The sequence below is a fragment of the Pseudonaja textilis genome, chromosome 2 (genome assembly GCF_049901715.1).
Source record: "Pseudonaja textilis isolate UNSWEBS1 chromosome 2, rPseTex1.2, whole genome shotgun sequence".
Taxonomy (NCBI): domain Eukaryota; kingdom Metazoa; phylum Chordata; class Lepidosauria; order Squamata; family Elapidae; genus Pseudonaja; species Pseudonaja textilis.
This window is the reverse complement of record NC_141991.1, coordinates 248,678,440-248,700,027: the sequence shown is the minus strand read 5'-3', so window position 1 is coordinate 248,700,027 and position 21,588 is coordinate 248,678,440. Positions and strand designations below refer to the sequence as shown.

Sequence of the window (21,588 nt, the reverse complement as noted above, 5' to 3'; positions counted from 1 at the left end):
TTCTCATATTTAACCATTCGTTTACCCCTTTTTAAGTAAAGTGCTGTCATTTTTGGAACTGCGTGTTTTCAAAAAGAAACTAGATTTGACTGTACCTTCCTTTAGTATAAACTGCAAAACTGATTTCAGGTGTTCCATGTATAACTTGTCTCAGAATCTTAACCTGCCAAACATTTTAAAAGGGAAAACTGCGGATTAAAATGTCGATTCTTTTTTTAAAAAAATTTGTCAGCTAGATGGAACGTCAATGTTTAAAAGTTCCATGTCCAAATATCTCTTTTCTTGAGGGAAGGTCCTTTATGGTAGTCCTCGACTTGCAACAGTTCATTTAGTGACCATTCGAAGTTGCCACAGCATTGAAAAAAGTGATTTAGGGCTGTTGTTCGCAGTTAGGACCTTTGTCAGCTTCCCCACGGTCAGGTGACCAAAATCCAGACCCTTGGCAACTGACTCATATTTATGACGGTTGCAGTGTCCCGGGATCGTGCGATCCCCTTTTGCGACCTTCTGACAAGCAGACTCAACGGGGGAGCCAGATCCACTTCACTGGATTACTAACTCATCAACTGCAGTGATTCACTGAACAACTGAGGCCAAGGAAGGTCAAAAAAATTGAGGTGAAATTCACTTAACAATTGTCTCACTTAACAACAGAAAATCTGGGCTCAATTGTTGGTCCAGGACTACCTATATAAGAGCCCTGGTGATGCAATTTGTTAGAATGCAGTATATTGCAGGCCAACTCTGCCCACTGCCAGCAGTTCAATCCTGACCAGCTCAAGGTTGACTCAGCCTTCCATTCATCTGAGGTCGGTAAAATGAGGATCCAGATTGCTGGGGGGGCAAGAGGCTGACTCTGTAAACCACTTAAGAGAGGGCTGTAAATCAACATGAAGTGATAAATAAGTCTTATTGCTATTGCTATGGGGATTATGCTATGAGCCATGGTGGCGCAGTGGTTAGAGCGCATTACTGCAGGCTTCTTCTACTGACTGCCGGCTGCCTGCAGTTTGGCAGTTCAAATCTCACCAGGCTCAAGGTTCACTCAGCCTTCCATCCTTCCGAGGTGGGTAAAATGAGGACCCAGATTGTTGGGGGCAAGAGGCTGACTCTGTAAACCACTTAGAGGGGGCTGTAAAAGCACTGTAAGTGCAATTGCTATTGCTATTCTCTACTGATAACAGAGAAATGTCTTTAGTTTGAACTGTAGATCTTCAGCCTTCAAGCTCTTTCCCTATAATACAGTTTATTCGAACTATCATCTCTAGTTATATCGGGCTGAAGCTTACCTTGCATGCAATACAACAGCCTTTCTAATGTTAAAAGTTGTTTTTAAACAGGCAGTCTCCAACTTACAACAATTCGTTTACTGACCGTTCAAAGTTACCACGGCACTGAAAAAAGGAGCTTACGACCGTTTTTCACATTTATAACCTTTGCAGCATCCCCCTGTTCATGTAATCAGAATTCAGATGCTTGGCAACTGACTCAATTTATGACGGTGGTGTCGTCCCCTCTTACGATTTTCGGTCAAGCAAAAACACCTGGGGAGCTGGATTCACTTAAGAACCATATTGCTCGCTCAGTCACAGTGATCCACTTAACAACGGTGGCAAGAAGGGCCATCAAATGGGGCAAAATTCACTTAACGACTGTCTCGCTTAGCAACGGAAATGGTGATTGTAAATGGAGGACTACCTGTTCTGGATCAATCATGAGCCCAACACTGTGCGTCTCAACATGTAGCGAATTCCCTAAAATGTTTGGCAGAGGCAATTCCCAGCCTTGGGCTAGGAGTCCAAGGGAACTATTGAGCAAACGTTACTACTACCATCTCCAAATTCCTTTTAAGTGACAACTTAAATGAGGGCGGGTTCTCTCGACAGCAAGAGGCTTCCTCTTCCATTATCTGCAAAACATCCTTAGGATGTCCTCAGGAGCGTAAGGGATTTATGGTGGAGACAGCTGCTGGTTTCAAAGAAGCATTTAAAGAGGCAGGAGATGAATTTATGGAAGTGATTATAAACCATTGTTAAGGATGATGATTCACTGCCCGTTGCTGGAGAGCAACCGCGAAGGAGGGGCCCCCCCTTTCTCCGGCTCTTACCCTGCATATGGGCTTCCAAAAATGAATTTGATCGTGGCGGAAAGCAAGAATGCTGGACTTTCTGATCCCTTTCTTAGTCAAGTGATCAATTTGATTAACTGGTAAGCCCATAAATCAGGAGTAACCAGTTTTAGCGATTTTAAGATTTGTGGATTTTAAGATTTGTGGACTTCAACTCCCAGAATTCCCCAGCCAGCCATGGCTGGCTGGGGAATTCTGGGAGTTGAAGTCCACAAATCATCAAGTCGCCAAGGTTGGCCATCCCTGATTTAAATGTTTCAGACTTCTTAACAATTACACACATTCCCATCACATAAATGCTGTATGCTTCAGATCGAGGAAAACTTGTGATAATAGGACCTGGGAGTAAATGAAATAAACAGGAAATGTCCACATTCTTTTTGAGGACTATCCTAAGCTGAGCACTGAATCCCCAAATGGGTTTCAATCACAAAATGATTGATGGCCTCTACGGATGTGATGGTTAGGAAGTCTCAAGTTCACCTTAAGTGACATTGGGAATAAAAATGGTAAAAGTTTCCCCCGTCCAGTCGTGTCCAACTCTGGGGATGTTGCTTGTCTCCATTTCTTAGCTCAGGGAACCGGCGTTGTCCGAAGACACTTCTATGGTCATGTGGACAGCATGACTATACGCCAAGCTGCACAGAACGTTGTTCCCTTCCCACCGAAGTGGTACCTATTTATCTACTTGCATTTGCATGCTTTCGAACTGCTAGGCTGGCCGGAGCTGAGATAGGAATGGGAGCTCACCCCGTTGCCTTGTGCTCAGGTCTCAAACTTGGTCTGTCAGCTTTCTAGCTGACAAGTTCAGCGTCTTCAACCGCTGAGCCGTTGCAACCCTTGAGATTAAAAATCATCCCTCAGCCTAATTTCCTTTATAGGATTGTTCTGAAAATAAAACTGGAGGGGAAAAAAAACGTTCTGCGTTCCTTTGGGAACACCTGGGGAATAATGTGCATCCAAGTAGACATAGTGAAATTTTGGATTTGGTTCAGATATGACTGATTATATAATTTGGCAACCCAGACGTGCTTGCAATAATGCTCACTTCCTTCCTTCACTTCCTGAGGTAGCCCTGGTGAGCCAACAACAGCAGCTTACAAATGAGCAAACTCTGATTTTGTATGTGTGCGTGCAAACTATAGTTTTAAGCCCATTTCAAACTGAAATTTCCAGTTCCAATTTTGAAGTAAACTATGACAAATGGGAACACAAAACATGGCTCATTTGGACAGGAAGGCAATTTTCTGGGCAAATTCCCAGAAACTAAAATGCAGAAGAGAGGAATACACGATCTTAGAACGTATTTCTGACGGCGAATTTGGCCATATCTGAATTGGTCCATTGACTTTGTGTCACAAAACCAGTGCCTTTTTTTATTTAATTTCTCCTCCTCTTCTGTATTAATAGGTAATTGTTACTAGCGTGGTTAGTTTGGGAATAGGCCTGTTACGTTCTACTTCAAATTTCCATCTGGAATTTTGTTTTATAGTCCTTCCATACTAAACAACAAATACTGCAACTTGAAAAAGTTGGGATCAAATTCTTTTGTAAGGGTGGATAGATGAATAACCTGAAAAATGATGATTTGCCCATTATTTGTCTTTTAAGACTCTGTATAATATCAGATCGACCGTATGAATATCAGGGTTGTATTTTATATTTTAATATCAGGGTTATATTTTTTTTTTCTAAACGTAACACTCTAAAACCAAAATAAAACCAGTATAGACATGTATTTGAAATTTATTAGATTTAAGCAGCCATTTTCCAAACAAAAAAAACTACACCATCCTTCTTTCTTTTTAAATAGAAATCATTTAATTCCTGTGACAGAATTAGGGGTCTATGTTTTAATGGGAAGGACAGCTGTCTGTTTCACATATTCATTTCCTGAGTTTTTATGTTAAGCATTTTATTCAGGTGTATTATTGCAACAGCTCATATGTTTTACATGCCGTTTATTTTGAAATGCTCACATGTTGGGTTTTTACAGCCAAAGGCAGTCAATCATCACTGATCTCTGTAGGTTTCCTTTCCTTTCCAGATGGACCTCCCGTCGTGCCCCATTACGATATCTCGGACACAAACTCTGACCCCGAAGTGGTGAACGTGGACAATCTTTTGGCAGCCGCAGCCGTTCAAGAGCACAACAGTTCCGTCGCTAACCAGGACGCTGAGCCTACTTGGAGGACGAGAGGTTTGCTGGAAGAGCTGAATGCAGAGACAAGTGGGTAGAATGTATTTCATGGGTCTTGCTGGGATCATAGCAGCCTTCTGGTCAAAGATGGTCTTCAGCAAGTTCTGACCATTTCTGGAGAACCGGTAGCAGAAATTTTGAGTAGTTCGGAGAACCGGTGGCAACCATTCCCCAGGAGTGGGGTGGGAATGGAGATTGTACAATATCCTTCCCCTGCCATGCCCAACAAGCCACACCCACCAAGCCACGCCCACAGAACTGGTAGTAAAAAAAAAAATTTGAATCCCACCACTGCTTCTGGTGCTTCCCCTCAAGGTTTACTTCTCTTTCCATGTGGAATCACATGATCCCAACCTAGGTCCTGCAGTAGTAATACCTGCGCAAAAAGATATCTGCCTACTTGCAGTACAGGCGATCCTGGACCTCAATTGAGCCCCTAATTTCTGTTGTGAAACGAGACCGTTGTTAAGTGAATTTGACCCATTTTGATGACTTGTTTTGCCAGAGTTGCTTAGCGAATTCCCGCCGTTCTTAATGTCAAGCGCCACGGAAATCGGGAGTTTCAGATAGCTCAAATGAGTACAGGTAGTGAACAACAGTTCATGTAGTGACCGTGCAGAGTGACAACAGTCCTGAAAAAAGTGACTTGTGACCGTTTTTCGCACTGAGCAGGGTTGCCACATCCCCCAGGGTCACATGATCCAAATTCAGATGCTTGGCAACTGACTCCTACTTATGACCATTGCAGTGTCCCGAGGTTACGTTATCCCGTTTTGCAACCTCTTTGACAAGCAAAGTCAACAAGGAAGCCAGATTCACTTACCAACCGTTTTACTAATTTAACAACTGCAGTGATTCTCTGAACAACTGTGGCACGAAAGGTTGTAAACTGGGGGCAAAATTCACTTAACAAATGTCTCAGGAACATAAACTTTGGGTTCCATTTGCTCCCAGCAGCTGCCACAGTCAGCATGTATTTCTTTTAAACTCTCTTCCCAGGTGTGGCTAATGAAGGGAATCAGGGCCCTTTCCTCCCCCGTAAGCCACACAACCCACGTTGCTCTCTTCTCCATTCCTCCCTGCATGCCCTAGGATGAAGAGGAGGTAGGCCTGGGGTCTTCCTCTGAACTCCCTCTCTCTTGTTCTGTCTCTCCCCCTGCTCTGCCCAGCTGGACTTTGCCCTTCCCCAGTTTCCTCCACAGCCAACGAAGCCACACTCCCGCTCCCTGTCAGCTGTTTGTCTTCCTCCTCAGATTCAGACTCCCACAGGGGCATGACAGAATGGGAGATAAGAAAGGCACTCAAGATGGGCTGAACTTAGATCTTTTGCGGACGTAGGGACTCGTGACTGATGACATATTTGACCCCTCCCTCGGTCTAGGCCTGGTCATCTCCCACAGTGAAGTTAGTCACATGGTTAAGTGAATCTGTGTCAGACGGTCGCAGAAGGGGATCACATGACCCCGGGACACTGCAACCGTCATAAATATGAACCAGTTGCGAAGCAAGATTTTTGATCATGTGACCACGGGGATGTTGCAATGGTCATAAGGATGAAAAATGGTCATAAGTCACCCCCCCTTTTTTTGTAAAAGTTTTATTTGGGTTTTCACAAAACATAATAAAAATAGAACATCTTTTTTTAGAGAACAGCATGATTCCAGATTATCACATCTCCATACAGATATAAACTCAGTTACATATTCATCTTTGTATTCAATTTCATATGTTGTCACCATTTTATTAATTTCTCAATAATTTTCCCCTTCCCTTACTTTCCTCAATCTTATTTTATAATTATCTCATTCCCTTCTAATTCAATTACGTATCTTTTTTCTAAATTTCTATACCTTTCTAGTCATTATACTTGTACTTTTGTCTGTCCTGTTTACAATTTCATACATTCTTTTTCCACCATCATCCCAAAAGGGAAAAGAAAATTAAAAATTCCCTCCCCTTCCAAGCATTAAAAAGCAAGGTTTCCCCTGTGATTACCAAGTAGAGTGTGTCACTTTTATATCTTATAATTGTTAATCCTTTTAAATCTCATTAAACATTTAATTTATACATTATACAATTATAACATTCAGCTTCTAATATCTGTTTTATATTATATAACTCTTATCAACCGAATTCGGCTTGGTACTTTCCCTTAAAAATACACACTAAATTCTAAAAAAAGAAAAAATATATATAAAAATAGTGAATAAAATGGTTCCTCTATTGAAATTCATCCTGACAACTGATGTTGATGTCATTATAAACCTTTCACATTTCTTTTCAATTGTGCTTTATAAATCATTAAAACCAATTAAAGTATTTTCATTCCTTCCTATTCTTTCACTTTTATTCCCTTTTAAGTCCCTTTTTTCAGTGCCATTATAACTTCAAACAGTCACTAAGGGATCTGTTGTAAGTCGAGGGCTATCTTGTAAACTGGCATGTCTTTCAGAGTGACTCCCTGACCTCTTCTGGATTTCAAACCAGGCCCCAGAAGGTGTGAGTCATACAGCATTGTTTGAATGCATTCAACTCCTTCAGGGCTGAAGGCCATGACCTCAGAATGATGTCTGTAGTCACCCTCCCAAAAGAGGAAGAAATTCAAAGGTCCCTACCGAAAGCAAACTTGGATCTCAATCATATAATTCAATTGACAAAATATAATCAATACAATGCACTTCATCATCCTTTTGCTCACGTTAAAAAAATTACCATCGTGGCAGAAACATTTGGAGGACCTCCAGGGGCTCCAAAAGAGATCATGGGCAGCTCTTAGGCCTCAGTCTGTATGTTTTAGTCCAAACGTTGTATAGGTTTCCTTCAGACCCTTAGCTGAAGTGTTTGTGAGGGAGGACTTGTCTGTTTCTTCCCTCACCTTCAGGGCAGCAAGCTCCCCTGGGCTTATCTGGACGTGTACTTTTGTCAATAAGTTTGCGCAGGGTACTTATTATCCACTTGACTAGCCCTTGCAATAACAGGAAATGCCAGGAATGTCCTTGCGTCAAATTAGGCAGTTCCTATTGCTTTCTTAACCAATGGCCCATTTGGGTCTTTCCCTGCTGCAGATTAGAGGCATAACTAGCAACGGGCATTTAGACTTATATACCACTTCAAAGCCCACTCTAAGCAGTTTACAAAGTCAGCATATCGCCTCCAACCATCTGGATCCTTAGTTCACCTCCCTCGGAAGGATGGAAGGCTGAGTCAATTTTGAGCCCGTCAGGCTCGAACTGCTGGCAATGGGCAGTCAGCCTTCAATACTGCATTCTAATCACTGCGCCACCACGTCTCTCGAATGGGGAATCCATATCATGCGCACAAACCCAAACCCAAAGTAATTTTATAAGGTGGTGCTCGTGTGTGTGTGTGTGTGTGTGAGAGAGAGAGAGAGAGAGAGAGACTAGGTTTCAAACATGTATGGAAGGTGATTGATTGATAGATTAATAACAGATTCCACCTCCTCCTCTTCTTATTCTGCTCCCCTATCTTTTAATTGGGGCTCAGTACTTGAATTCTTACAGTATTTTACTTGTCTTTCAGATTTTCTTTATAGCTTTATCTTTTAATATTGTAAGCTGCACAGAGTTGTCGTGTGGTAAAATGCTGGGTAACAAGCCAATAAATTTTACAGATAGATAAAGAGTCTTTACACTGATATACAAGATTGTACTTCAAATGCAGCATTGTTCCAGAGTGTTTTGATGGTAAAAAACCCCTCTCCTCAGTGCAATTTTATGAGATATATCTGGCTCATTGAGTAGGACCACAATAGAGGCCCCTGACCATTGTCATCCAGGTTCTTGCAATTTATTGAGCTGACTTTTTGTAGGGCGTTATTGTGACCAGGTTCAAACAGATGCCATAACATGATATGCTGGCTTTCTTTGGTCACGACTGCTTGTAAACTGTGATTTAGTCTTAGCATGTTCTATGAAGACAACCTATTAGGGCACAAACTACAATTGAACACGTAGCACAACGTTCGAACCAGTTCTTTGTGGGGCCTACCCAGGAGGATTTTTTTGGAAGTTTCAGTTAATCCCAACTTTTGCTGCATGTGAGCTTGTGACAGCTCTGACTCTTAGATAGTGGAGAGTATCTGTAGCTCAGGGTTGAACTGTGGGGTCCTTGCTGCTCTCTGAGCTTGTTGGTTTTCTTGCAGACATTTCATTATCCAGCTAGGAAACATCATCAGTGGTAGAAGGGAGCGGTGTTTGCTCTTATTTTTATATACCCGTCATTTGCCCTTGTTGGGAGAAATAACCATGTGGTTTACTTCCAAGTGGGAAGAAAGATACTGGAAACATGGAGGCCGATTGGAAAGGTGCTTTAATGATGAAGCAGAACCACCAAGCCCATAGTTCCCTAGTGCAGCTGAACACATGGAGTTGAGAGTGGGGGGTATTTATACCTTCTCTTGGGCTTTGCACTTGAGCTTCCTGTTCCTGTGCAAGAACACGTATTCTATTGGCTGTTGTCATACTCCCATGGGGCCATGTTCAAATCCTAGGAGTCTGAGCTAAGTTTGGTTGAAGTTTGGCTGAGGCAATGAAGGGGCTTGTTGTGCAATTCCTATTGTGGCTGAGGGCTAATCCTACTTTTTGTTCAGACCTTGCTGCAGGGAATTTTTGCCTATGAATAGAGCTATCTATCTCCTTATCTCTTAAGTGCTGGCATCTGCTGTGGGCTATTAAGAAAGGTGGGGGCTGCTTTCCTATAGCGTGTTTCTCCCATTTCTCATCCAGGGAAATACAATATTTGGCTTTTTAAACATATTTCTCAAAATATTTCATTCTTCTAGGAGAGGGATGGGTGCTACCTTTCTACACCCTGTTGGTGGGAGTGGTCTCGGTGGTTCCTCGATTAGGCTGTTGTTTATTGTTAGCTTGTTTGACTCAGCTGGTAGTTCCTTCCTTTCAGCACTGATGATGTTACCTAGCTTGGTAATGAAACATCTGCAAGAAAACAACCAAGCTCAGAGAGGACCAAGGACCCCTTAATTCTTTTCTAAGAATTTTGCTGTATCTTAACTATGTCGAGATCCGGCATTGAAGCTCATTTCTTATTTCTGCCACATATCATCCTGCTTTGTTTCTACGGCTTCGGAAGTTTCTCGTGAAGGAGGCTCGTTAGTGTAGCTAATGAGAAGAAAACTGTAGCTTCAGGAGACAGTTTTGCTTTAAACTGATATTTCAGTGGCTCGATTGAATTTTATATTTGTAAGCCACAATATGTACGAAGTAGGGGAGGAGGTGGAAAGACAGGCTGGGAATTTATTTAAATTAATGCTGAGGCTACCGCTGCTCTGAGCTGTATTTTTGGATTATGACTTCCCCATCAGTGGAAGAGAAGTGCAATAAATATCTCTGCCTCTCAACATCTAATACAATCCGACAGTGTTCAATTTGCACTGGGTGCAGAAATGCGGTTAAAACGCTGTTCTCCTTTGTAACAAATTCTTTTTAAGAATTGCTTGTGGTACATAAGTGTACTTACCAGCTGATATTGGTCCGCTGCTATATTTTTCAGGCAGCCTCATCTATCTGCTCTTCTCTATTGTTTGGAGACTGAGATATACCAAGAAGAAACACGGGCTTGAAGCTTGCATTGATCGCTTTCTCAAATAGGAGTTCCCTGGGTACTCCCCTTCCACTTTTCACTTAATGACCGATGCGCCTTGGGTTTGTGATGGCAACTGGGATTGTCTTGCTAAAGGATACAATTGCGGAATGTCACACTTTGTGGCAGTTCTGGTCCCAGTTGCCATCGTAACCTGAGGGACTAGCTGTATTCAGTATGTTGGCTGCCATGAAAAATACATTTACAAAAGGCAGGATAAGAATATAATAGACAGTCCTTGTCTTACAACCAGAATTGAGCCCCAAAGTTCCATTGCTAATCACGGCAAATGTTAAGTGAGTTTTGTCCCCTTTATTGCAATTTTTTTTTTTTTTTGGTCACGACGATTGATCAAATCCTTATAGTTAAGTGAATCATGAGGTCGTTAAGCAAATCCAACAATCATTGACTTTGCTTGTCGGAAGCTGGATAGGAAGGTCACAAATAGCGATCACATGATCCCAGGACGCTGTGACAATCATATATACAATGCCGGTGGCCAAGTGCTCGAATTCTGACCATGGGAATACTGCCACAGTGGTAAGTGTGAACATCGGTCATAAGTAATTTTTTTCAGTGTCGTTTTCAAGAGCTCTACTGGCACCGCGGTTAAAGTGCACTCACTATTAAGCATAGAGACTTAGAATCGCTTTATTGTCACTTTGAATATACACTAATCGGCATACATTAAAATGAAATTTCATTGCATACAGCTCTCAAAGAGTCACCACCTCCAATATACACTTACATCATCGTCTCCTTTCAATGACCCCATAATCCCTTGTGGGGTGGAGTCTGGGCAACTGAATGGAGCTAGCAGAGTGTTTTAAGGGCCGGATGCCCTTCCTGTGATGACCCAAAGGGGCGTGGCACAAAAGCAACAAAGTCACAAAAATAAGTAAAGTCCCTTTAATTCCTCCAACTTGGCCTCCAATGTCCAATTATCATCGGCTGAAGAAAAACTCTCCCAAGAACACTTTTTAAAAGAAACACTCAAAGTACATATAAATTATAAAGAAAAACCAACACAAACCGAACTGCAGCAATTAACGAGACAGGGCAGGATAAAGGATTGCAGATGTCAAAAGATAACGAAATACACACACTTGGGAAGACGCCAGAACTCCGATAAGACTTGACAAACCAACATAATTTCACGCTTTGCTTCCAGCAACTTTGCCATGCGCACTTTGCCCTTTCAAACAGTCTTCCCAGCTGCAGCCCATGAAGGGGATCAGGGCCCTTTCCTCCTCCGTAAACCACGCAACTCACGTTGCTCCCTGCGTGCCCTAAGATGCAGAGGGTGTGGGCCCGGGTCTTCCTCTGAATGCCCAGACGGACTGTGCCCTTCCCCAGTTTCCTCCACAGCCACCAGAGCCACACTCCCACTCCCTGTCAGCTGTTCCACCTCTCCCTCGGAATAAGATTCCAACTGGGACATGACACTTCCTGTCGCCAGTGCAGAGTTTTGTTCAGCAGATATATTCTCAGTGTGCCCAGAGAAGGAAATATCTGCCTCTACCTAGGATCAAACTCAGACGAGAGCTCCACCTATAGGCCACTGCATCACTTCTCCAATATACGCTACATAAACATGACAAATTAAATAAGTAGGTAGGTAGGTAGGTGGTATGTAGATGGATGGATGGATGGATGGTTGGATGGATGGATGGATGGATGGATGGATACATACATACATACATACATACATACATACATACATACATACATACAAAATTATTGCAGACAAAACTCTGCTCACAGCCTGGAGATCCATCCTGACAGGGTTCAGGATGGACTCGGCCTTCCATCCTTCCAAGGTCGGTAAAATGAGGGCCCAGGTTGTTGGGAGCAATATTCAAAATAATGCTTCTGCATTGTAAACAGCCCAGAGAATGCTGTAAAGCACCGTGGGGCGATATGTAAGCCTCAATGCTATTGGTGTTGCTATTGGCTATTGTAACTTCAAACGTATGGTTGTAATACCTAGGGCAACCTGTCGTGGCAGCGTGGATGCAACAATGTGTATAATACAAAGTTGGGACACTCCGTTGAGTACGAAGATACAATATGAGGAATGACTGCAGGTTTTGGGTCTGCCTAGTGCAGGGGTCTCAAACTCAATTTGCCTGGGGGCCGCTGGAGGCAGAGTCTGGGTGAGGCTGGGCCGCATAAGGGATATTATACTTTCATATCACGGTGGGGGCCACATGTTATCGTCCTGCGGGCCGCAATTGGGCCGCGAGAATGAGACCTCTGGGCTAGTCTAAAGAAAAGAAGAATAAGGGATGACATGATAGCAGTGTTCCACCAGTATTTTGAGGGGATGCCGCAAAGAAGAGAGGGGCAAATTATTCTCCAAAGCACCAGAGCGCAGGAATAAGAAACAGTGGTTGGAAACTAATCAAGGAGAGAAGCAACCTGGAATTAAGGAGAAATTTCCTCACAATGAGGACAATTAACCAGTGGAAGAGCTTGCCTCCAGAAATCGTGGGCACTCCATCACTGGAGGTTTTTCAGACTAGACAGTCACTTGTCTGAAATGGTATAGGTTCTCCTGCTTGAGCAGAGGGCTGGACTAGAAGACCTTCCAAGGTCCTTTCCAGAGTTCTATCCTATTCTATTTTTTAACCCATTCCATTCTTTGCAGAATTTGTTTTGCGCTGTTTTAAAACTAGCCCTGAGGTTTGCAGCTGTGCTTGTATTGAGAAGGATCTTTGATTTACCTGAGCAGTGAAGCTGTTCCAGACCCCCCGAATCTTTTGGTTGGCTGATGTCTGTTGGTTTCTTTCCCGTAGATCATCTGGATGCTGAGTTCCTGGCAAGCAGCAAACTTCCCACCAGCCATGCCCAGGTCAATGAAGAAATCAACGTTGCCTCCTCCGATAGCGAAGTGGAGATTGTGGGTGTTCAAGAACATGCAAGGTGCTTATTAGGTTTTTCCCATTTGCTTCTGGTTCTTTTTTTTTTAAATTCTGACTATAATTAAAAAGCTGGAATAAGTTTTCAAAATGACGGACGTTAGGCTTTGGGGGTGATGCTTTTGTTGCCTGCAAAATGGCTTTTTCCCAAAGGTGCTTTTTCAAGAGGCAGCTGGACTTCCTTTGTTTCTCCTAGAAGACGTGTTTGCTTCTCATCCAAGAAGCTTCTTCGGTTCTGAAGAGTCAGAGCTGAAGAAGCTTCTTGGATGAGAAGCGAAACGTCTTCTAGGAAAAAATAAAGGAAGCCCAGCTGCCTCTTGAAAAATCCAGAACGGAAGAAGCTTCTCATCCAGGAAGTTTCTTCAGTTCTGAAGAGTCAGAACTGAAGCAGCTTCTTGGGTGAGAAGCGAAACGTCTTCAAGGAAAAAAACAAAGAAAACCCAGTTCATCGTCTTCAATTTAACAATCCCATAATCCCTTGTGGGGTGGAGTCTGAGCAACTGAATGGAGCCAGCAGAGTGTTTTAATGGCCGGATCCCCTTCTTGTTGCCAATGTGGAGTTTGGTTCAGCAGATATATTCTCATTGTGCCCAGAGAGAGAAAATATCTGCCTCTGCCTGGGATGGAACTCACAGCCTCCTGATGGTGAGGCGAGAGCCCCACCTCTAGGCCACTGCACCACCCCAAAAGAAAATCCCCAAAAGAAAAACTACCCCAAAAGAAAAGCCTGAAAAAAAAAAGGCACCTTTGGGACAACCATCAACGGGATGATTGAGAATCTCCATAGACACGCCAGGTGGCTTGGTTTCTTTTCAGGTTAATTTCAGATGTAGAAGCAGCATTTAAAAAAAAAAAAAACATGGAATGCTGGGCTTCAGAGAGTCCGTAAAAAACACGTGGTAGTTGTGACAAAAGCTGCTTAAACCAGCCAAGTCAGAGCAGAGAGTCACCCTACAAGGAGAGAAGCGCAAGAAGTAAAGAGATCTTTCTTTGAAACAGGAACGAAGTCTGTCAAGCAGGAAGGGGACAGAGCATCCCAGGCGTAGGCAGAAGTGAGATGAAGGCAGAGAAAACCCATGAGCTGCCAAAAGGAAAGGCGAGCAGCAAGAGTGAAGAACTCTATGAGCACAGGTGCCAAAACGAAGCTCTTCCCTCGTTTTTCGGTTAAAGCCCAATTTGCAGAACCGTGTTCGTCCCCTCCCCTCCTCCCAATAGCACAGGAGTCTCCAAATTTGGCAACCTGAAGACTTGTGGACTTCAACTCCCAGAATTCCCTGGCTGGCTGGTGAATTCTGGGAGTTGAAGTCTTCCAAGTTGCCAGCTTTGGAGATCCCCTGCCCTAGCAGGTCTTAATCGTTAAAGGTTAAGCTTTAGTAAGGTTAACTAAGGAATTAAGGTTAAGATTTTTGGGGTTACGTTTCTGTTGCCTGCAGAAGGCTTTTCCCCCCCAAAAAGTGATTTATTTATTTTTTTCAAGAGGCAACTTGGACTTTCTGGTTATTCTTTGAAGGCCTTTCGCTTCTCATCCAAGAAGCTTCTTCAGCTCTCCGCTTCTAGAAGCGAAACGTCTAGGAAAAATTAAGAAAACACCGAGAGAAGAAGGTGTAATTTTAAAAAAATATTAGATTGCACAGAAATGGACTTTGACGTTAAAGATAAAAGAGAGTGAAGATACAGAATATTTTCAAATATGGGATTGGTTTCATAAATGGTTGGGTAATAGAAGTAGAAATTAGGAGACTGGGAAAACATTACGTAAGCAATTGACCCAGACAATAAATACACTGTTATGTATGTTAATTGAAAAAAATGTATCAATATATATTAAAAAAAGAGAAGTGAAACGGCTTCAAAGAAAAACTAGAAAGTCCAGTTGCCTCTTGAAAGAAAAAACCATGGCCTGGATGACTGAGAATCTCCATAGTTATTAACCATTAAAGGTTAACCCAAAAGTATCTTTCCCCTTCAGTGTTTCCTTCCTTGAGAGGAGAGATCTGAATCATATGCAGATGTCCAGCCTAAAAGGGCAGCCCTTCACTTATCCTGAAGGTTATTCCAGCTTTTTATAGGGTGCAGTGAATTCTAGTTGAGCCTCCCGGCCAATAATATTAAGATTTAAACCAAAGGGTTCCTGGGGAATGAGAAAATAGAAACTTTTTCTCTCAGTTGTTGAAACAAGCCTCCAAACCTAACAGAAAGGGATTAAGGCAGGTAATTGAAAATCCAGGAAGTCCTCGACTTACAACCACAATCAGAACCAAACCTTCCGTCACTAAGCGATGTGGTTGTTGAGGGATCGATTTTATCACCTTTTTTTCCCCCCTTGCGGGTGTGAATCGATTCACAAGCTTGTTAAGTTAATCTTGTTCAGAATTTTGCAGCGTAAATTCAGAGCCAGAAAAATAAACACAGATCGCTGTTGCTTCATTTAACATCTTTATAAACATATTAAGTAAGTGTTACAATACCAGTTGTGGATTTCTCCAACGTGGAGCAAACTCAGACAGGAGTAGACATGTGACAATCAACTCAACTTCAGCAGAGAAACGGACTTCAGTTTTCCTTTTGTTCAGCAGGCAAGCCAGACACACAGCAGAGGAGAGAAACCATTTCATTTTCAATAGACAGACTCAGAGCTCAACATAGCTGCAGAACTGCAGAGCTTAATACAGAGCCACGCCTAGGCTATTTCTAGTTTCAGTTTCCAAACAGTCCTCATTGGCCGACTTAGTTGCTATGCCTATTCATTGGCTGACTTTGTTACCATACTCTATTCCAGTTCATGAAAATACTCTGACAAATCTGGCGCTCCCCCGCCCCCATTCCTATTGATTCTGTCTGAAGTCTCCTTTAATAAGATCACAAATGATGATCACCTGATCTCAGGGCGCAAGTGGGAAGCTGCCAAGCACCTGTATTTTGATCACATCTCACACACACTCACATATACACACACACATACACACATACACACATACACCGTCCCCGGGGACACTCTGATGTTGAAAAATGCATCGGTCACTTTTTTTCCAGCCCTGTTGTAAACAAGGGTCACTGTTACCGTGAGAAGGGCAGCGTATATATTTAATTCAGCAATTAATTAAATGGACACGAAATGAATGGTTGTAAGGTGAGGATAACCCATGCTGCAGTGCCGTTATAAAAAAAAAATGAAGAGTCTCAGAGAAGGTCAAGTCATATCTTTGTGTGTCTGTGTGTGTATTTATATTTATTATTGGCTTGAGTTAACTGATTCGGGAGTGGTCCCGTTGGACTCAACTTGTTATTGCTAAGTCTATTTCTAATTTAATGAACTTGGGGAAGCATTGCCTGACACGAGAAATCCGCGCACTCATGTCATCTACCTTATCCTGTTAATGTCACGCTTAAAATTTGGAAAACATTGATAGAATTGCATCTTCCTTATTGCCAGTACTTTTGGCAAATCGCCAAGCACCCTTTCTGTAAATATCTCACCGTGATCCCTTGTATTGTTCAATTCCTGAGATTTGGGGGTTGAAACCCATTAACTTGTGGACTAGCCACTTTTTTTTTCCTTCCCAAAGCCCACCCACCCACCCCTTCCCCAATAATGTAGATATTATAAACGTTGGCTTCGATGTTGCATCAGTTCATGCAAAAATACAAGTAAAAGTCAATAAATTCTGAGGATCATGCAATCAATTGCTCTGGGTTGACTATTGGCCGCAGATGGGAAACAATGGCCCTTTTACAAGCTATGGACTTCAACTCCCAGAATTCCTAAGCCATCCAGGAATTCTGGGAGTTGAAGTCCACAGCTGGAAAGGGGCATAGTTGCCCGCCACTGCTATTCGCTCATATTGTTTTCCTATTTGCCTCCCATATTGTTTGATTTACCCTTCCCACTTGCTCCTTCCATTCTTGTTATGAGCCACGGCTCAGCGGTTACAGTGCAGTATTGTGCCAGCTGACTGCAATTTGGCAGTTCGAATCTCACCAGGCACAAGGTTGACTCAGCCTTCCCTCCTTCCGAGGTGGGTAAAATGAGGACCCAGATTGTTGGGGGCAAGAGACTGTCTCTGTAAAGCGCTTAGAGGGGGCTGTAAAGCACTGGGAAGCGGTATATAAGTCTAAAGGCTATTGCCCTTCCTCCTTCCCTCCCTCTCTTTCTCCCTTTCTTCCTCCCTCCCTCCCTTCCACCCTCTCTCCCTTTCTTCCTCTGTCCCTCTCCCCTTCCCTTCCTTCCTTGCCAATGGTGGCTCAGTGATTAGAATGAAGTACTGCAGGCCAACTCTGCCCACTGAGTTCGATCCTGACTGGCTCAAGGTTGACTCAGCCTCCCGTCCTTCTGAGGTGGGTAAAATGAGGACCCAGATTGTTGGGGGCAAGAGGCTGACTCTGTAAACCGCTGAGAGGGGGCTGTAAAGTACTGGGAAGCATTATATAAGTCTAAGTGTTCTTCCTGTTGTCTGCCAGCAGCAAAACTTTAGGAAATGACAAATTTCACCCCAGAACATAATGGAGGTTGACATCAGGTTGACCGGTTTAACCAAAACAAGCCATTGATTTTTCTCAACTTAGCCAACTTAAACCATTGGCCACCTACTTCCCGTTCCTATTACGGGTAGTCCTCAACTTATGAGCACAATTGAGGCCAAAAGTTACTAAATGAGATACTTGTTAGGCGGGTTTTGCCCCATTTTACAACCTTGCCACAATTTGCTAAACGAGTCACACAGTTGCTAAGTTAGTAACCCGGTTGTTAAGTGACTCTGGCTTCCCCCTTGACTTTGCTTGTCCAAAGGTTGTAAAAAGGGCGATCAGACGACCTCGGGACTCACACAGCAATGGTCACAAGTATGAACCGGTTACTGAGCACCTGAATTTTGATCACGTGTCCCTGGGGATGCTGCAAAGGTGGTCACTGTGAAAAATGGCCCTAAGTTACTTTTTTTCAGTACCTTTGAACTAAATAAACAGTTGTAAGTCGAGGATCAGTTTAGTAGGTTTAGTAGATTTTAAAAGCACCAAATAAAACAGATTTGTTTCGCATTTATTTAGTAGGTTTTAAAACCACCAAAGAAAATAGATTTATTTAGTATTTCCTCAATTCCCTCAACACTATTCACCTATTTACTAGGTCTGCATTACTATTACTATTAATCTTCTCATCACTCCTTATCACCCATCCCCTCCCACTTGTGACTGTATGGCTGTAACTTTGTTGCTTGTATCCTTACAATTTATATGGACCGTTTCCTAGTATGATTTGATTGCTTATTTTAACCTATGACTATAATTAAGTGTTGTACCTGATGATTCCTGACTCTTGATGAATGTATCTTTTCTTTTATGTACACTTTTATGTACACTGCACCAAAACAATTTCCTCGTGTGTCCAATCACACCTGGCCAATAAAGTATTCTATTCTATTTATTTAGTAGGTTTTAAAACCAACAAATACAATAGATTTAGTTAGGAGGTTTTAAAACCACCAAAGAAAATAGATTTATTTTGCATTTATTTAGGAGCTTTTCAAACCAACAAATAAAATAGATTTATTTAGGAGGTTTTAAAACCACCGGTCTCCCCTCCCAGCGGGACTCGGGGCAGCATACGTGTGATTGAGGCATCTCCGGCATTCACCCGAAGAAGCCCATCAGGCATATTCAAGAACATGTCTCCCTCTGCTTTGATCCCAGATACGTCCATCCTCGTGGAGGCGTCATTCAGACGGTGTCTTCCCGGAAACACGGCTCAGGTCTGCAGTGCCCCCGGCAATCAGAGACATGGACAGGTGTGGCCCCTCCTCCGCAGAATTGGTCTTCGCCCCCCGAAGTGGTAGATCTGACGCTGGACGAGGACAGCCGACGGAAATACTTACTGTAAAGCAGTTAATTTTTCACTGTGGTTTTTTTCTTTTTTTCCTTTTTCTTCCGGTTTTTTTTTTTTTTTAGTTATTTAGTCCTTTCCCTTTTTTTTTTTTTTTTTTTTTGTGGCACAGAAGTTTCTGGATATCACCTTGGTATCCAAGCATCCACTCCGGGCGTTTTTGTTTTGGAAGTCTTTAGACTCCTTTGGGAGAGTTTCTTCCTCTTCTTCTGCCCCCCTATCCCACCCCCTTTCATTCCCTCCCTCCTGCCTTTAAAACTGCAAAGTCACTTCAGACATTTCTTTGAAGAGGCAACACTTCGCTAAAAGAAAGGGAGATTCCCGTCGGCGGAAAGCACAGCCCACTGAACTTCAGAGACAAGCTTCCACGTTTTGTTTTGGTTTGGGTTTTTTTGTTGTTGTTGTTTTTAACTCTTTATGTCTTTCGGTCAGAGTGGACGGGAGCCACAATCCCTTCTCGGTCCCACCCTGTAGAGAGAGAGAGAGTGCTACGCCGGTTGCTTTAAATTCACCACCAAAGCAGAACGTTGCCACTTTGCTTTGCTTTCCTCTCCGGCAGCGTGTAAGCATTAAAAGACACCGCTGGCCCAACTGGTTCCTGAGTATCCTCATTGTACCTTAATAGGGGGATGGGGGGAAGTTTAACAAGCAGCGAGTCAGGACCAGGGACCTCCAGGGGGCCAACAGATTCAGTCGTAGACGGACCAAGGCTCGGTCCGAAAAGACCCAGTTTGCCTCCCAATTTGGTTTCAAATTCAGGAGTGAATTTTCAGCTGCACTCCCGATTTGAGTTTTCTTAGTATTTTCCCCCTCCCTATACTGAGGGGTGGGCTTCAAAAATTTTGGCAGCCAGTTCTCTGCCTGGTTGCTGGGTGGGCGTGGCCTACTCGGCCTCCTGCACCATGGCTGGGGGGGGGTGTTTTTGCTCTCCCCGGGCTCAGGAGGCTTTTCTCCGAGCCTCCGGGAGGCCTGAGCCCGGGAGCTTTTTCACCCTCCCCGAGCTGCCGCACAATCCCTGTACTTACCTGGGATCCAAAATGGGTGACATGGAGACTCCTGGGAGGGCCGGGGTGGGCAGGGCCAGCCAGGGATGGGATTTGCCAGTTTGCCGAACCAGCCATTAAAAATGATAACATTAGCAACCGGTTCATTCGAACCGGGGCGAACCGATATCTGCCCACTTCTGCCTATGCTACTTTATTCCTTTTGGTCACTTGGCTTGGCTTACAACCTCTGGGGGGGGGTTGTCTTTTTGAAAAGCACAAGGAACAAAGCCGTTTTTTCTTTCTGATCGCCGCCGTATTTTACAGAGGTGGCTTGAACGGACAGGGTTGCAGCCGTAATCCCATATCTGGGGGGTGATAGGTACACGATTGTAGGGGGGTGAGAACGATGAGCTATCTTCATGCAAAAGGCCATTAAAAAGTCAGCCCACTTCAAGTTCCGCTCTCGCTGAGAAACTGTAGTGGGATTTGAGGATGGCTGAGCACAAACTCCGAAATTTTTCTCTCCCGTGATCGAAGAGGCTCAGCACGGTTCTTTCCCAGGGTAGCTCTTTGTAAATTGGAACCGAGGGATAAAACAGGGAAGACTCCGATCTCTGCACGCCAAACACATCGGAATAAAATTAAGGTGTGCGTTGGTGTGGCACCCATAAAGGAACAGGCAGCACTGCTTTAATAATATAGTTACTCTGTAATCACTTGAATGTTTTCTCAGAAAAGTTCTCCAAATAGATAACCAGAGGAAGATCGTGGATCTTCATTTCAATACTTTTTCAGAAATGACCTGCAGCTCATTGCTTTTTTAAAGCATTAACACGAAAACCGGCGCTTTAATTTGACAGAAGTCTCTTCCGCTCTCGGCTCTTCTTCTCAGATCTTGTTTAAACTGAGCTGGATTTCACCCCCCAATTAAGAATTACGACGGTGACGCTTGCTTGTAGAACCTCTCTTGGGGCCTTAGGCCCAGTTGCCTTCTTTTGCTGCCTGCTGAGATCAACCTTATTCCCTCAAGGGGAGGCGGAATAATGGAGGCATTTATTCTGTGCCCAAGGGCCGGTGTCATTGGGCAAGCTGGCCTCAAATAATTCCCATCAGGAAAACAGTAGTACAGGCGTATCGTATCCTTGGCCCCAACAATCCCTTGAATCTCCTGGTCATTTTGCATGTAATGACCAAGAGATTGGTGGCACGATCCTGCTTTATGTGACGTGTCCTCAGAAACCGGCCTTCTCGGCAGCAAATGGTGGTCAGCGGACCAAACCTTTGCGTATTCTGAACATAGTCGTTTAAAGCAGGGGTCTCCCGCCTTGGCAACTTTAAGACTTGTGGATTTCAGCTCCCAAGGGAACTTCACAAGTCTTAAAGTTGCTGAGGTTGGAGACCTGTGCTTTAAAGGAAATTTTCTCTCTTCCTGCATCCACCCCTTTAAGAAAGGCCAGGCTCACAAATCAGGAAGAATTTCCCTGCAAGTTGGGGTTTTTTTGAAAAAAAAAAAATGTTAAGAGACACAACCCTACATTATTGCTCAGGTTTAAAAAAAGAAAGAAAGATCCTGGAACATTCTGTCCTTCGCTCCGTTCAGAAGCAGGAGCTAAAACACGAGGTAGATCCAGTCCTTTGAATGTCACGAAGCCTGTTCAGTTGTTTTTTTTAGAAAAAAAGGGAAATTCTGTTGCTTGGGTGAGGCTGCGGTAGTGGAGCCAAACAGGTGGGTGAAAGCTGTCGGGTGTAGAAATTCAAAGGGGATTCATCCATCCTTAAAAAGGACAAATGAACCCAACCACCCCCTTTACAGAATTGTGGGGTGTAAAACAGCCAGGGATCTCTTAACCAGGGAAGAA

At 43.4% G+C, this 21,588-nt stretch overlaps 1 protein-coding gene across 6 annotated transcripts in view; it reads left to right on the top strand.

The window, feature by feature from the left end:
- Nucleotides 1-21,295, top strand: part of ARK2N (arkadia (RNF111) N-terminal like PKA signaling regulator 2N) — a 62,916-nt gene extending 41,621 nt beyond the window's left edge. The window contains exons 4-7 of one of the 6 annotated variants that reach the window (XM_026713893.2): nucleotides 4,176-4,358; nucleotides 12,746-12,872; nucleotides 13,868-13,999; nucleotides 18,554-19,334. In XM_026713893.2, coding sequence (XP_026569678.1) covers nucleotides 4,176-4,358; nucleotides 12,746-12,872; nucleotides 13,868-13,999; nucleotides 18,554-18,740 — 629 coding nt within the window. In that variant the 3' untranslated portion in view covers nucleotides 18,741-19,334. Of the gene's footprint in view, nucleotides 1-4,157; nucleotides 4,359-12,745; nucleotides 12,873-13,867; nucleotides 14,000-18,553 lie in introns of all 6 variants that reach the window. The other 5 variants (XM_026713892.2, XM_087927544.1, XM_026713896.2 and 2 more) reach the window with 5 other exon arrangements.
- The last annotated feature ends 293 nt before the right edge of the window (nucleotides 21,296-21,588 follow it).